The 14,933-nt window shown below is 42.4% G+C and overlaps 1 protein-coding gene across 1 annotated transcript; it reads right to left on the bottom strand.

Moving 5' to 3' along the window:
- Window positions 1–443: 443 nt before the first annotated feature.
- slc30a9 (solute carrier family 30 member 9) lies at window positions 444–14,756 on the bottom strand. Its single transcript, XM_015949832.3, has 18 exons — window positions 14,630–14,756; window positions 14,114–14,262; window positions 13,826–14,017; window positions 13,455–13,502; window positions 13,277–13,376; window positions 13,006–13,098; window positions 12,796–12,878; window positions 10,527–10,585; window positions 10,047–10,114; window positions 9,495–9,653; window positions 4,950–5,085; window positions 4,824–4,863; window positions 4,669–4,740; window positions 4,155–4,262; window positions 3,892–4,057; window positions 3,590–3,719; window positions 1,297–1,410; window positions 444–1,178 (listed from the first exon to the last, which is right to left on the bottom strand). The coding sequence occupies exons 2-18, from the start codon at window positions 14,220–14,222 to the stop codon at window positions 1,134–1,136; spliced, it is 1,722 nt and encodes a 573-aa protein (XP_015805318.1). The 5' UTR covers window positions 14,223–14,262; window positions 14,630–14,756; the 3' UTR covers window positions 444–1,133.
- Window positions 14,757–14,933: the final 177 nt, after the last annotated feature.

The raw sequence follows: 14,933 nt of genomic DNA, 5'->3' as shown, positions 1-14,933 counted from the left end.
AGTGGCACACCTGACCCGGGATGGATGACGAAACATGACACGGAAAACGCGCGCAACAGCCAGAACGTTAACACAACACGAACCGGATCAAAAACCTGCCATGAAGAGGATCCTGTCCGCCCTCCGAGAGATTATTTCTGTCGAGTAGTCGAGCATGGTCCGACTGGCCTCGATGCTGTGCGTAATGTTTTGAATGGTCGGTCAATGCGCAGACTGGTTGGAAATGACTGTTTTTATTGACGTCAGCGTCCCCCCCTCTCTCACATCTCCACAACTGCACCACCTAATGGTTTTTACATTCCAGTCATCCAGCTGGGCTTTTAACAAGAAACGGGCTTTCAATCAAGTCCGAAGCACAAGTCACGCGCAAACACGTCAAAGACGTGCAGAAATTCACCTTTTATAAACATGACAAACATGCGAATAAACACAAGAAAGCAAAGTCCGTGACAGAAAACACATCATTTAATAAATTATTTCAAATTTAATCAAAGTCCCTCTGAAGTAGCAGTAAAATATTTTAATATCAACACCTTCAAAAATATACGCTCCATGTTCTAGTTAACTCTTTACCGCCAGCATAAAGTAAATTAAAATCTAACAAAATTTAACTCCTATTTTTGCAATAGTATTAAACCTTTCTCACCATCTTGTGTAGAAAAGCTGCAGCTGTTCTATCTGGAGCTATTAGATAAAAAACAAATCTACTATGACTAGACTTTAAATAAATCGTTTAAACACTTGGGTTTCCTTTGATCTAGTGAAGGAAACACGATCACCGTGGTTCAAGCATGACATTAAAGTAAAGTACACGTCTGATAAATGATCCTGGTCCTGTTCTGGGTTTTGCTTCTCAAACAGATACGACCTCATTCAGACCCAGACATGGATGTGGAGGAATGTGAGCTAAAGCAAACACTCTCATGAGAATTTCTCCTGGAATTCAAGTCTAGTTGTATTCCAGGTAGAGGCAGGAAGGACTCACAGTAACACTACACATTACTGCTGCTGGATCATTCTACAGTTAAGACTCGTTGGGTTGTAGTGGAGGTCGGGCTAGCTCAACCTTCCACCTTTTCTCCATCTGATGCTTCTCTAGGTTCGGCATGATGTGTCCTCAACAGACCATGGTGCTATAGTATCTCCAAGTCCACATGACGGACCTCTGGGTTACGTTGCTAAAAAGACAAAGGTACAAAATGATCAGTTTTATAATAACAGTTAGATTCTGATGAACCGCATAAAGTTGTTTTTGTAAACTCCAAAGACTGTAAAAGCACTTTCGTCCTTTCATACCTTCAGTTCTTTCTCCAAGCGGTCCACCTCGGCTCCTAGTGTGTCAATGATGTTCTCCCCGTGTTTCAGCATGAAGTTCTCCAGCTCTTCGGGAGTTTTTACCTGCTGAATGTCCTGATGAGACACACATACTTAGCATTATCACAAAAGTTACTAATAAGCGTGTTTCCACTACAAGAACTTCAGGGTAGATTTACAGAAACCTCCCGACATGCACGTCTCCACCTGACCGGGCCGTCCGAACGGCTGTTTTCAGGAACCTTCAGAGTACCTGCTCTGGAGTAGGTACTCCGAATGGCTCGGTGGAGTAGCTGAACCTCAGGTTAACTCACGCTGATTGGTCGTAACTCAGTAGGAAATGACATCAGCAAAGGCCAAAACAACCGGCAGAAGTAAAATTAGAAGAGTACCGGAAGAAGCAAAATGGAAGCCAAAAAAAAAAAAAAAGCACCGATTGCATTTAAAATCTAACTCCTGACACCGGAAAACTCCTCCACAGACTTCATTAATGGTGCTTGTCTCACAAAACTCAGAGCTGTCCTCTGAATGGATTAAATTATGATATACTTCTATAAAATAAATGCTTTCAATATTATTAATGTTACTTTGGACGCTTTTTGGGGCTGATCAGTGACATCACTCACTGCCAAAGCAGTCCTGATATGCTGATGTCTGTGCAAGTTCTCAAAGGGCTGCATTTGAAGGGAGACACAACAGCTGAGAGGACTGGGACATCCTATCTCCTGGTCAAGTTCCCCATCCCAGGAACTACCCTGGAGTTCTGGTAATGGAAACATGCCTCTTGTTCAGTTCAGAAACATTATTTTAGTCAGTTATTTCTCCCCGTTAGCAACACCAAATGGTGTTGCATTTTAGTGAAAGTAAACTGACACGCAGTCATGTTCAGGTCATGCCTGGCTCAAAGTATGTGTCCAGATTCTGGGGTAGGGTTCTTGTGAGGACTGGTCCTATCTGGATGATGATGATGATGATGATGGTCCATGTAGGTCGGGTCCTTCCTTGACTACCAAGACTGGAAGTGAGCGTCTGTGAATGAAGACGGTCTAGCCTTTTAAGGGATATTCCACCTCTCAGTGAAATTGTCTAATTCCGTATTCCCCAGAGTTAGATGAGCGAGAAAAAAGCATTTTGTAACCAGTGCCGTAATTTTCCTCGTCTGGCAGCAGTCTGCCTACTTTAGCTAAGTACAAACAAAGGTAGTGAATAGCAGAAGTTAGCATTTTGTGTGCAAAAGTGATTAAAATGACTGAATATTGATACCAATTATTCCTGGTGAGCTCAACAATCATGTCAACTGCAAATTAAAAGTAAGAAGTAACACGAAGGGTTTCCTGGAGCCGATTTAGACTTGGGACTACATCACGAGAAAGCACTGCTGTACGCTTCCGCTGCAGGGCGCATGGATATAACACAGAGGTTGAAAAAGCAATCGGCGGCCGACAAAACGACTGTCCCATCCATGGCTAGCTCTGATGAAGACTGCAGGAGTGGTCGGAACCGTCAGCATGGTAAATAAACCTTTCCTGTGTTAAAACAAGAAATTAGATTAAATAAAAGACCACTTACAGATAGTAATGATGCACTTTCTTTTGGTTCTTTACAAAATACGGATGGGACAGCCATTTTTTTTTCAGCTGCCGGTGGCTTTTTTGACTACTGTGTTTTATCCATGCAATTCCATTGTTTCGCTACCATGTGTCGTCTGTAACGGCAGGGGAGGGGGGTGGGTGGCAGGGGTCCAAGCAAGGCCTAGCGGCCCACCAGGCTTATGGCATGCTGGGGGAAACCCTGAAGCGTGTACTTGGAAGGATGCAGCCCCTGAACTTAAACAAAGCCAAAGAGCTGAGGAGGACGTCAGACAAAAGCTAACACGACATAAGATGGTGGTAGAGGAGTTATGTGTCCGTCCCGTAATCGGAAGGTTGTAGGTTTCAGCTCTGCTCAGGCTGTCTTGTGTCCTGGTGGCGCCAGTGTTGGGCAGTCTCACCTCCATCAGTGTGCTCCAGGACAGCTGTGACTACATTGTAGCTCATCACCACCGGTGAGTGTGCGTGGGTTAATGACGGTGTTGTAAAGCGCCTTGGGGGTTCTAGGACTCTAGAAGGCACTACACCAAATACAGGCAGGCCATTATCCATTCAAAAAGCATTTCTGGAGAACTTAAATCAGCTGGTCAGGATTTTGTTTCATACCAAACACATGATTAAGATTTATCTAAACCTAAACAGAGATTTGATGTTTCTGATCAGACACACTGGAACCAGATACTCACACTGAGGATTTGGTCAATGTCTTGTTTTTCTAAGTAAGAGCGAGTCACCACCCGTCCGTCAAAGTCCACCTCAGCCTTGAAACGCACCTTACTCAGTCCCATGTCAGTGGCCTTCACGTCATGGATGGCCCTGCTCGCAACAAAACAAAGCACTTCAGAAAATCACCACAAAACATCACTTCTGACAACCAGAGATCTCCATGTGTGACAGAGGAAGAAGTTATTTACAGACAAAATAATAACAGCATCGTGAAACCCTAAAGCTCCTGAGATTAAGGGGTTGAACCAGGGGACTTGCTGACCTCACAGCAGGGTCGTTCTCTAGGATCTCTGTAAGCTTCTGGACACGCTCCGCCTGGATGGAGCGTCCCAACAGTGCCTCAGTGTTGGTGTAGATGAGGAAGGCTGATACGGTGCCAAGCAACGTTCCCACGCCGAGAGAGCCCAGACTATCGTAGTATGGGTTACCTGGGACAGGTAAGACGCATAATGTCATTCTAGTTTATTAAACCGAGATGATGCAGACAGCTGTTTCACCCACCAGGAGAATAAAGCCATCACATACCTGTGAGTGAGGTGAGCCCCATGCAGCCAGCAGCCATGATGACTCCCAATACGGCAGCAGCATCTTCCAGCAGAACCACATTGGTACTGGGATCTCGACTCTGCATCACTGCACACAAAACAATCCAACATCACAATTAGACCTTCATTTAGAAATATACACAGCTGCTCATTTTACATCTCCTGTCAGGTGGGTTCTCGAGGACGGTGGAAAAACCAACATGGACGGACAAAATCTAATCCAAAATCATATTTATTCTCACATAATCTCAGTTTTAATAAATTATCTACTGGCTTTCAGCTCACAATGAACTACGACAATCCCTGTTTTATGTAGGAACACAAGGCAAAGGTAACATTCTCCTTCACTCTATTCATAATAACGATTCATGTTCTCCATCATGTGACATGGCGTTGATGTGACCTGTAAACATGGAAGCAGATGCATGCCTAATGACAATTAAGACCTCTTATCCCTACTCCAGTGATGACATCAGGGGTTCTAATAGACATACCATACTCGTAAAACGACACCCTTTGCTGGTGGGCGCTCTTCTTTATTTCATTAATTGCGACCAGCAGGGTGGCTGCGAAAGAAAAAACAAGAAGATTTTTAACACAGAATTCAAAATGTCGGCAAAAACTTTGAAGGTTTATCCTGATAACTAACCTCCTTCAGACACCAGAGAGCCCGCCAGAATACAGTAAGCCTGTAGCAATACAAATCACATTTGCCATGTTAGAAATAACTCTTTGTGTACATTTGAAAATAAACAACTGGCTTACAGACACTCACCCATAACAAAGATTCAATGGGCTCTGGGTGCAGCAATCCCATGATGCCGTGGTACCAAGAGAGGCCTGCTCCCATCATAAAGATGCCCACTCCACTGATGAGGGAGGCGATGTAGCGCATATTGGAAAAACCATATCTGAAAAGCAGAGCATTGTGTGCCCCTACATGACTGAACATGTTGTGTAGGAGTATAAACACCAATCACAAATACACAAACGGTACAACCTGATGAGTAGAAAAACTTCTGGCTGCAAACAGTCAGCAATCCAGAGTTTTCTCCTTTATGTAAGAATTGTAGAAATCTGTCTCACCCTGTGATGTAATGTAGGCAATACGAGATCGATGACAGTGTGGATGTCATCACTGCTGCCGATAGCGCCCCTATCGGTTTTGATCGGAATTTTCAAAATAGATCAAAGCAAACCGATCAGGTAGGGTTGTCACGGTAACCAGTGTAGCGGTAAACCCCGGTAAAAAAAAAAAGTTGACAATAATAATAACCGTCTTGTTTTTAAAAAAACTATATTATCTTGGTGGGTTTACCGTGGCTGCGGTGTAGGCGCGGTGACCCTTACCAGCCACCGGATCATCAGCTGAAGTTGCCGGCGGCACGTGCACGCTTTGTTTACAACAAAACTTTCTTGAAGCTAAAGCTGAAATAATGGTCAAAGGAGGAGACGGCAGCGCTCAGGAGGACATTTATTATCCCTCAAAGAAGACAAAGTCGGAAGTACGGGCATATTTTAGATATTTGAAGAATGCCGAGGGAGTTTATAGAAGACGGACGGACGGCTATCCTGTTTGCAGCGCGAGCACAAAAAGTGTCTGTGAAAGGCAGCAACGCTTCAAATCTCATGACACATCTGCGTGACCATCACCCACAACTCTACAGTCAACGCAAGGCAAGTTAACGTTAGCGTTTTAGCTAAAATGTGTGATCCGAGGATTTGGGTTGAGGGAGAACGCAACGAGTCGCTATATAAAGCAGCCGCAGCGCCGCTACCTGCATATAAACCGTGTCGCGGACACCGCCATGTTGAAATGACGCTATGCATTACGGGGCTCACAGGGGCAGATAAGAGTTGGTCTCTTTCCGAGAATAATTATGAATTTAACAACGATTACTGCCTGATGACATTTTCCCACATCTGCAAAGCTCACTGGAAGGACACAAACCGAGGACAATATTCTCCTGATATAGGGTTTATTACTCAAGTAAGGGTAAAAAAGTATCTGATTAGAAGGCTACTTGAGTACTAAGTATCATCTGATCTAATATTTTTAAAATGATGACATCAAACAGACATAAAATAAGAAGTTATGGACAAATATTGGTATTTTAAAGGCTAAAGGGGAAAAATGTAAACAAATGAACAACATAATTACAAAATAACACATTTTAGGCAAAATTTAGACACAAACTGAGGACAATATTTCCTGACATACAGGGTTTATTTAATTGTGTGAAAATGTAGCACGTTTAAAAAAAATACCGCGATAATACCGAAAACCGTGGTAATTTTGGTCACATTAACCGTGAGGTTAAATTTTCACACCGTGACAACCCTAATACAGACCATTTTAGATTAGGTTACATTTCCTTTATTCCCAGATTATGTAGTTTGTAGCACTCATTATAATGTTGTAGAAAATTTCTGGCCAATCCACGTGATCGGTATCGGTGATCGGCATTCTTTGATATCGGTATCGGTGATCGGCAGCAAAAAACCTGATCGGTGCATCCCTAATCAAGACTGGATTAGTGTAATTCATTACTCTAAGGAAGTCCACAGAAAGTAGTTAAAAGTCTTCAGCTTGTCCAGAATGCTGCAGCTAGAGTTCTGATGAGAATTAAAAAGAGAGATCATATCTCTCCTGTCTTGGCTTCCCTACATTGGCTACCTGTTAAATTCAGAATAGATTTTAAGATCCTTCTTCTCACATATAAAGCTCTTAATAATCAAGCTCCATCATACATCAGTGATCTGATTGTTCCATTTGTTCCTAACCAAGCACTTCGCTCTCAGACTGCACGTTTACTGGTGGTTCCCAGAATATCTAAAATTAGGATGGGATACACTGACCACTTTTCACACTCTACTACTTCCTCCTAGCCTAGTGAACTAGACCAAATTCTTGCTTTGCAAAGTTTGGTCTAGGCATGCTCCATTAGAACCTCCGCAGCTCTTACCAGGACCCTGGCTAGCCAATCACCAGTGTTGGGAGTAATGCGGTACAAAAGTAATTAATTACTGTAATGCATTGCTTTTTGCTGTAATGTGGTAATGTAAGGCATTACAGGGAAAGAAAATGGTAATATTTACTCGGTACAATTGTCAGTAACGCGGTAATTACAATGCATTTTTAAACCCAGAATCAAGATGTGTTCCTTAAAAATTCAAATTGCGGGAAACCCGAAGTAAGAACCAGTATCTGCATATATTACGTCATTTATGGACTCAGCTTTGCGGGCAGAGAGGACTCAGCGGTACGCGGTAATGGACCGCGGTCAAGTGAGCCGTCATTTGTGAGCCGCGGTCAAGCCAGCCGCATCTTATCCGCCGCGAAAATTTCATTGCGCGTTTACAACAGTCAACGGCTCAAATACTCCAGCTGCGTCCTGCACGCGGCCGCTGCAACATTCACAAAATCGCTCCACTAAAACAAAATAATTCACTTGCGATCGTTCATATCAGTGCATGTTCTCTGATATTTTGTGCTTTTCTGACGTGCTTTGCCTCAGCTGAGTTCATAATCTGTACCCCGGTGATTTCAACTCATTACTGCTGGAGCGCCGCGCATGTGAAGATCCCTCTGGCTGATCGTTAGAAAGTAGGAAGTCTAGGAAACAGTTTTTTCTGGAAGACGGAGAAAACATGCAGCATGCAGGAAGGTTAGAGAGAGAAAGGGCAGGAAATTATTCAAATAAAATCAAGAAAACAAAACAAAGTGCTTGAAAAGAAAAAAGTAGGTAGATTTATCCCCAATACACATTTTTACCAGTGAAAAGCAATAATATATAAGCATTTAATATTTATACATGTGATTGAATCAGATCACCCCAGAAGTCAGTCCCACATCCAGGGCCATATCAAGGGGACCAAGGCAATATAGGCTTGGGCCCCCACCACCCTCACTCCCTGCTCAGTTAATATAAGATGGCAGCGTGTTGAGAGTACAGATTGTTGTTGCTTTTATTTAATAAACAATCATTTTAAAGCACTGTTATTATATCTGACTGTTTTTAACAGCAATCCTAGCTCAGATACCATATCACTTTCCACATATATGTCATGAGCTCACTGAGCGTCACATTACCAGATTCATATTGAAGTTGTATTGGTGAAAGTAACTTAGAGTAATGCAAAAGTAGTGTAATGCCTTACATTTTAAAATCAGTAATATTGTAATGTAATGAATTACTTTAAAATGAGGGTAACAAGTAATAAATAATGCATTACAGTTTTGAAGTAACTTGCCCAACACTGCCAATCACAGCTCTCTAGAGGGGTTTCAAACACATAAAGAGCTGTGATTGTCCATAATGGTGGGCCAATCATAGTGCTCTATCTGCTTAGTGAACAAATCACAGAGCTTTAGCCGCTTTGTGGGCCAATCAGGGCACTCTATATGCCTGGTGGGTGGGATGATGCAACAGAGTGAAACAAGAGTATGTCACATTCATTGTCCAGTGGAATGTGGAGATCATTTGAAAGACAACGGTAGAACCCGCCCACAACCGAGAGCCGTCAATGGAGCGTTACCAGACTAAATAATACATTTATTTAGTCTGGCTTGCCAGGCTAACTGTCTTCTACAATCTGCTCTTTAACTGTATTATTTCCTGCTATTTCAGCTGTTAACTTTATTTTTTCTCTAAGTGTTTTTCTCCCCAGAAGAAGCTACAATGATGTTCTGCTGAGCTGTGGTGGCCTCATGGAGGGGGCCATCGTCTAGCACACTGCGGCTAACTTTCTCCTTCTCCTGATAATAACGTTTTGCTTTCCTTGACATTGGATGTGCTACTGCTTGTTTACCCGTTTAATTATAGATTCACTAGGATAAATACAATGAAGTTTATCTCTCGCCAAATAGAATATTTACTAAGAAATCACAATGCAACTATAGACACATTGCTTTGTGTGTGTGTGTGTGTGTGTGTGTGTGTGTGTGTGTGTGTGTGTGTGTGTGTGTGTGTGTGTCTGCTCTGTCTTCTTGATCCCCAGTGAGTCGTGGAGGATGGCTGCTTATACTACGCCAGGATCCTCTGGAGGTTTTTTCCTGTTAAAAGGGAGTTTTCCTCTCCACTGTCGCTATATGCTTGCTTAGTATGAGGGTTGCTGTAAAGTCACTGACACTAGTCAGTGACTTGATGCAATTTGCTGGGTTCCTTATATAGGAAACATTTTTTCTGATTGGCTTAATGAACTGACCTGAATTGGAATGTTTATTATGTGAAGTGCCTTTAGATGACTCGTGATTTGGCGCTATATAAATAAACTTGAATTGAATTGAATAGTTTAGTATGCATGTTGCTGTGCTCACGGGTGAACGGCGTCCGGGTTGCGGACAGACTGGCTGATTCCCAGAGCGAGCAGAGCCTGGTTGCAGGTGTCGGCCAGGGAGTGGATGGCTTCTGAGAACATGCTGGCCGATCCGGTGTAGACCCACGCCAGAAGCTTGAAGAAGAAATTCAACCCATTGCTGAGAACAAAGAAGAAGTAACTGACACATCTGAGCTAACAGCAAATTAATTATTAAGAATTTAGTGAAGTTCCTAGAAAATCAGATTTTTGCACTGGGACTAGACCAGAACAACTACATAACCCGACGAGTCCTGTGACTCTTGATGTGAATCACGGAGTTCATGTGACTCTAACACAATCACTCTAATCTAATAGGAGACAGAAGCATGCGACCCTGAGTTACTAAGCAGTCAGACATAACATCCCTTTTAAAAACCAGAGTTATTACAAGTTGTGTTAAACTCCGGGAAGGAATACTGAGGCAATCCTAACAACAAAGCAGAACATATGGGATGCTTTCAGATGACTTTTCTATTTTTGGTTTTAGGAATCCAGTGATCTTCAAACTTACATGCAGATGGCTACCATGACCACCTTCCCTGGACCCTGCAGAAATGTTGTCCTCTTCCCTGATCGTGGCTTTACACAACAAAAACAACAACAAAAAACAATAGTTTAAATGCTTAGTGTGCTATTTATTTCAGTGGGTAATAGTTTTATAAAGTTGACACTGATTTAGAGACTACATAATGCATTAGTCATCTGCCTTGTTTTCACTATTGACACCCTCTCACAAAGCAGCTGGGTGGATGTTTCTGGTAAAACAAACCAGCGCAGTGCAGAATATACTATGACATACCCGACAGGTGCAGCACTGTACTCTCACTAACATAACATCAGCATCGTAAGGTAAAGACTGCATGAATGTCATTGTAACACAGTCACAGTGGCCCGTATAATGAGGGCAAAGGTCATAAACACAAGCAGGTGTAATCAATGACATGCTGGTGCGAATGGTTCTCCTCATGAAACATCAAACAGAGTTAGTCACCTTAGTGTTTCCCCAGAAGTCTTTGTATTCCTTCAACAGCTGCTGATTTCGGAAAATATCTGTGAATCGGTGGACAGAAGACAATAATCAAACACATTGTAACATACTGGCTTTACTTTAAAGAGTCAGTCACCCTACTACCAGAGTATTGCACCACCCACACCTCATGTTTGAAAAATGTGCCTAAAGGAGACATCACTTGGTGGATCCAGAGAGCAACGCTGAGACAGAAACCAACAGCACCTCCCACATGCACGTCATAACGTCAAGCTAGCATTCACGGACTCACCCATATTAGCTCATGACAGGGAAGGCTGTTGTTGGTTTAGCGTCCAGGAGAGAGAAGAGAGCATCTCGGCTTGTAAAAGCTAACAGTTAGCATTAGCAACTCCACCACACAACAGAACACCTTCAGGCTTGTGATATTTGTGGAGATGAAACATCAATGACTACGTTTACATGCAGCCAATATCCGGGTTATGATCGGGTTAAGGTCGGTATTCGGGTTTCTGAGTTGATCAGAATAACCCGTTTACAAGCATAAATAGAGTTACCCCTAACTTGCATAACCCGATTTAAATGCGGACGTTGGGGTAGCGTAAGGACGTATGGACTACGTCAAGATGCAATATGCGTCATATTTCGCTGTCTCTGTACTTTCGGCCGTCAACAAAAGACATAATGGTCATACTTTTCACCAGACCGATGAAGACAGAGGTTTCACTATCACTGCAAAAGTGTGGTGCTGTGCCGCGACTCGCCATGTTGCTCCCAACTTGTTTACTTCCGGTGTTCTGGCGCATACAAGACGTCTCGCTACTCAAAAGACCAAGATTCCTTGCGAACAGAGCATGCGCAGAACACACGCTTTGATGGGGATATCCCGATATGCGTTTACACGATCAAACATTCGGGTTAGAAAAGGGTTACCCTAGGTGTAGGTTATGAGCACATCTCGGTTTTTGGCGGTGTTTACAAGGACCTGCGGAACCGGGTTATTGTGAATACTTGGGTTTTAAAAGGGTTACTGGCTGCATGTAAACGCACTGACTGTTGCAGAGCAAACAGAATCAGTGGAAGAGCTGCGTAGCTTTTAGCCAATCAGAGAGATGTCCAAATTTCAGGAAACAAAGTCCCATTAGTCGTCACAAACTGGTGAAATTATTTCTCTGCATTTGACCCACCCCCTGGTAAATGGTAAGCTGCAGATACAGCTGCGCTTGTGAATTAATTGGTGGTTTAACCCCCCAATCAAACCCCTTAATGCTGAGTGTCAAGCTGGGAGGCATCGGGTCCCATTTTAAAAGTCTTTGGTATGACCTGACCAGGATTTGAACCCACAATCGTCCAGTCTCCGAGCAGACACTCATGCCACTTGGCCTCTGAGCTGTAAGACTTTAAGACTCCAATGCCTGCCATCTGAAGCTCAATTCTGCTGTGGCTCATTTTAGTTCCTGAAACAGGAGCACTAGAGCTTTATTTCCACAGAAATCAACTTACAAGGCAGTCATTTATACTAGAGACCTCTGCAAATGTGTTGAAAAATCAAGTGAACTTTAGGTGCTCTAAAATGCCAAAATTATGACTACACAAGTCTAGAGCACTATTAGACACTCATTTATACAGCTTATCAGAAAAACAAGATCATCTGGGGGTGACTTGCTCTTTAAGTACAGTAAAAGTATCATAACATGGTCCACAAACAAGAACTTGAACTTTGGGTGAATTTCTTTTCATCATAATCTTACCGTAGTTTTCATATTCACAGTTCTGGAAAATAAAAAAAGACTAACTTCACATTATCTGGTTCTGAGATTTCACCGTTTATAGGTCAAAGTTTGAGTAAAATAAACATTTTTTTATTTTTAATCCACAAATTACTGACATTTCTACCACATTCTGAACAAAATATATCTTTAATTTGAGCTTTTGTTAGCAGAAAACCAAGTAGCAGTGTTTCAGGACCACAACTGTCAAAACTAATGCTAACGGTCTTGTTCTAGTAAGAGTTCAGAAACCATTACTTTTTGGAGTAACCTTGATTATCTGATGGAGCTAAAAGGTTCAAGCAGCTCAACTTTGTTTGAGATCACAATTTTTCCCTCTTCATCACTAAAAAAAAGACACGTTTCATGCTACATTTGTGTTTTCTGCCATGTATCTAAGGGAAAAACACAAATGAAGCTTCTAACAGGATAAAAAAGTATCATCTGACCTTTTATTTGTCCATAAATAAATATATTCAGAGGGTGAAACCCCAAAAACCTACTCTCTTCATATTCTCTCTCCACCTCTTTCCTGAGATTCCTCTCTCGAGCCAGAGCTTCAGGACTCCCCCAAACATCTAGAGCTCTAATAATTAAACAAACAAACACAAGACTTGAGTAAAAATGCATTCAGATGTAGGATTTGCAAATTACTCATTGTGCTGCATTCTAAGAATGTCTGGAGGTGTAAAGGAGAAGGGTTTAAAGCTTACTTGGCTTCCACATCTGACCGTAAAAACACAGTGAAAGCTTCTGTGTCATCGTGAGGGCTGCGCCTTCTGATCTTACGGAGCTGTTCCAAATCACTGTGATCACAAGGACAGGCTGAGATTTAGAATAAACCTGAGTTCCGGCGTGGCAGACAGTGCTGTGTTCGCTAATCACAGCAGCATGCTTAGTTATTACTCCCATAGATGTCTGCTTTCAGATTACAAAGCTTCTTGGTATTTAGAGACAAAGGAAGGAAAATAAAGAACAAATTACCTTGGTTTGAGACAAAACTCATTCATGGCTCTGACAGCGGTGATGAAGTTGTTTTGAGTATATTTGGCTCCATATTCCCTTTTCTTAAGGACTGCTCGAACTGTGAGGGGCATCAGAGAATGTTTTTGTTATTAACGAGGCTGTTACTTAGTTGACTGAACATTATAAATATTTTTACCTTTTACTTGAATAGTCTCCGCTTTTGTCAGCCCTTGAGATAAGCCACCTGTGAGCGTAAAAACTTTTAATATGATGAAAGACTTTACATTGAGCCTGATTTTGAGGAAGTTGCCACTGAAGCAAAACCATTAGCATAATTTCTTGTTCACGTTGGTACATTATTTATATTCAATTTTAATCTGTTTTTATAGCGTGCCCCCCCCCCCCCCAACTCAAACGTTTTAATTTTTCTGGATTTGCATTATTAAATTAATCTAAAATGTGTGCAGTGAAAAATACAAGCATTTGGGGTTAAAGAAAAAAACTGAATACAGACTCAATTTGATTTTTGCACGGCTCTATAAAGTAAATGGACATATGAAGGTTTACCTGTTGAAGCAGAGGAAACTTTGGCAGCACCAGACCTTTTTTCTGTCCTGGATGCATCACCTGGTGCTGATTTTGGAGAACCATCTTTACCGTTTCCAGAGGAATAGTACTGGACCTTTCCCAGCCCCAAAGATGCGACTCGGGAGTCTGGAAGGCTGAACCATATGCTATGTACGCATCCATTCTGCCAACCTGTGCAACGCATAATACCTTTACCTTTGTACACAAGTCAGGCTTAAACTTGGATCAGAGCAGAGATTACAGTGGCACTCCCAGCAGCCAGCTCACCGTAGCGTAGCTGCGGAAACCTGAAAGACCGCTTGGGCAGAGACGACTTGTGCTGCAGGGACACTCTGCAGAAAACATGCCATGGTCTGTGGGCCAGGCTGAGGAACATCCTCGCTGTAGCGGAGCTCGATGGTGAAATGTGGGATTTCCTGTGCACATTCACAGATACTCAGGTCATTGTTATGCTAGCAGTCTACTTGTCCAAGTTAGCGTCCTCCAGACAAATTAACGCCAACAATGTTGAGGCAGTGGTATCAGTCAGCAAAGTAAACACAACTCGGGTGTTAAACACAGCTGCCATTCCTGTAAACGTGAAATAACGGTCACTCCGTGTGCCGCTTGGCTAAAGTTGACTCTGCTCCGTCAAACCCGGTGAATATGGAGCTATACCTAGCATGATATGCTAATGGTAACGTCGGTTAGAAACAAGTGCTCTTTCCCGTTTAACTCCTCGCAAAAATCGCGGCAACTGCTCCATGAGTGTGATTAGATAAAGTTGTTGAGTGATGTAAATACCTTTCTATGAAGAAGCTTGTTTTACATAGTCTATATCCATTCTGAGAACCTATGGGGAAACGGACTGTAACGCCGCGTCGCCGCTAGACGCTACAAACATAGACCCATGTGACTACTTACGTTTAAGAGACGAATACTCGCGTGAGTTCAGTCACAAATAGTTTTCCATTTTATATCGCGATATCCTGTAATACGCTGTAATAACAAGGTCATTCAAGTTCTTTGCATCAAACACAAAGTGAAAAACACGTTAGAAAAATATTTAGATGTTATAGAAAATAAAACTTAATGCATCTTAAGTTGG

The sequence above is a fragment of the Nothobranchius furzeri genome, chromosome 1, assembly GCF_043380555.1.
Source record: "Nothobranchius furzeri strain GRZ-AD chromosome 1, NfurGRZ-RIMD1, whole genome shotgun sequence".
NCBI lineage: Eukaryota > Metazoa > Chordata > Actinopteri > Cyprinodontiformes > Nothobranchiidae > Nothobranchius > Nothobranchius furzeri.
Note: the sequence above shows the minus strand (reverse complement) of the source record. Positions and strands in the feature narration are given on the sequence as shown.

What these genes read in the sequence shown, in the direction of transcription:
- slc30a9 (XM_015949832.3), bottom strand. Translation starts at nt 14,222, where the DNA reads ATGTTCCTCAGCCTGGCCCACAGACCATGGCATGTTTTCTGCAGAGTG. An exon ending in GTCATGGTAGCCATCTGCAT is followed by an intron (nt 9,654 to 10,046) that starts GTAAGTTTGAAG and finishes CTTTGTTCTCAG; the next exon opens with CAATGGGTTGAATTTCTTCT. An exon ending in GGTGTCGTTTTACGAGTATG is followed by an intron (nt 4,263 to 4,668) that starts GTATGTCTATTA and finishes TTTTGTGTGCAG; the next exon opens with TGATGCAGAGTCGAGATCCC.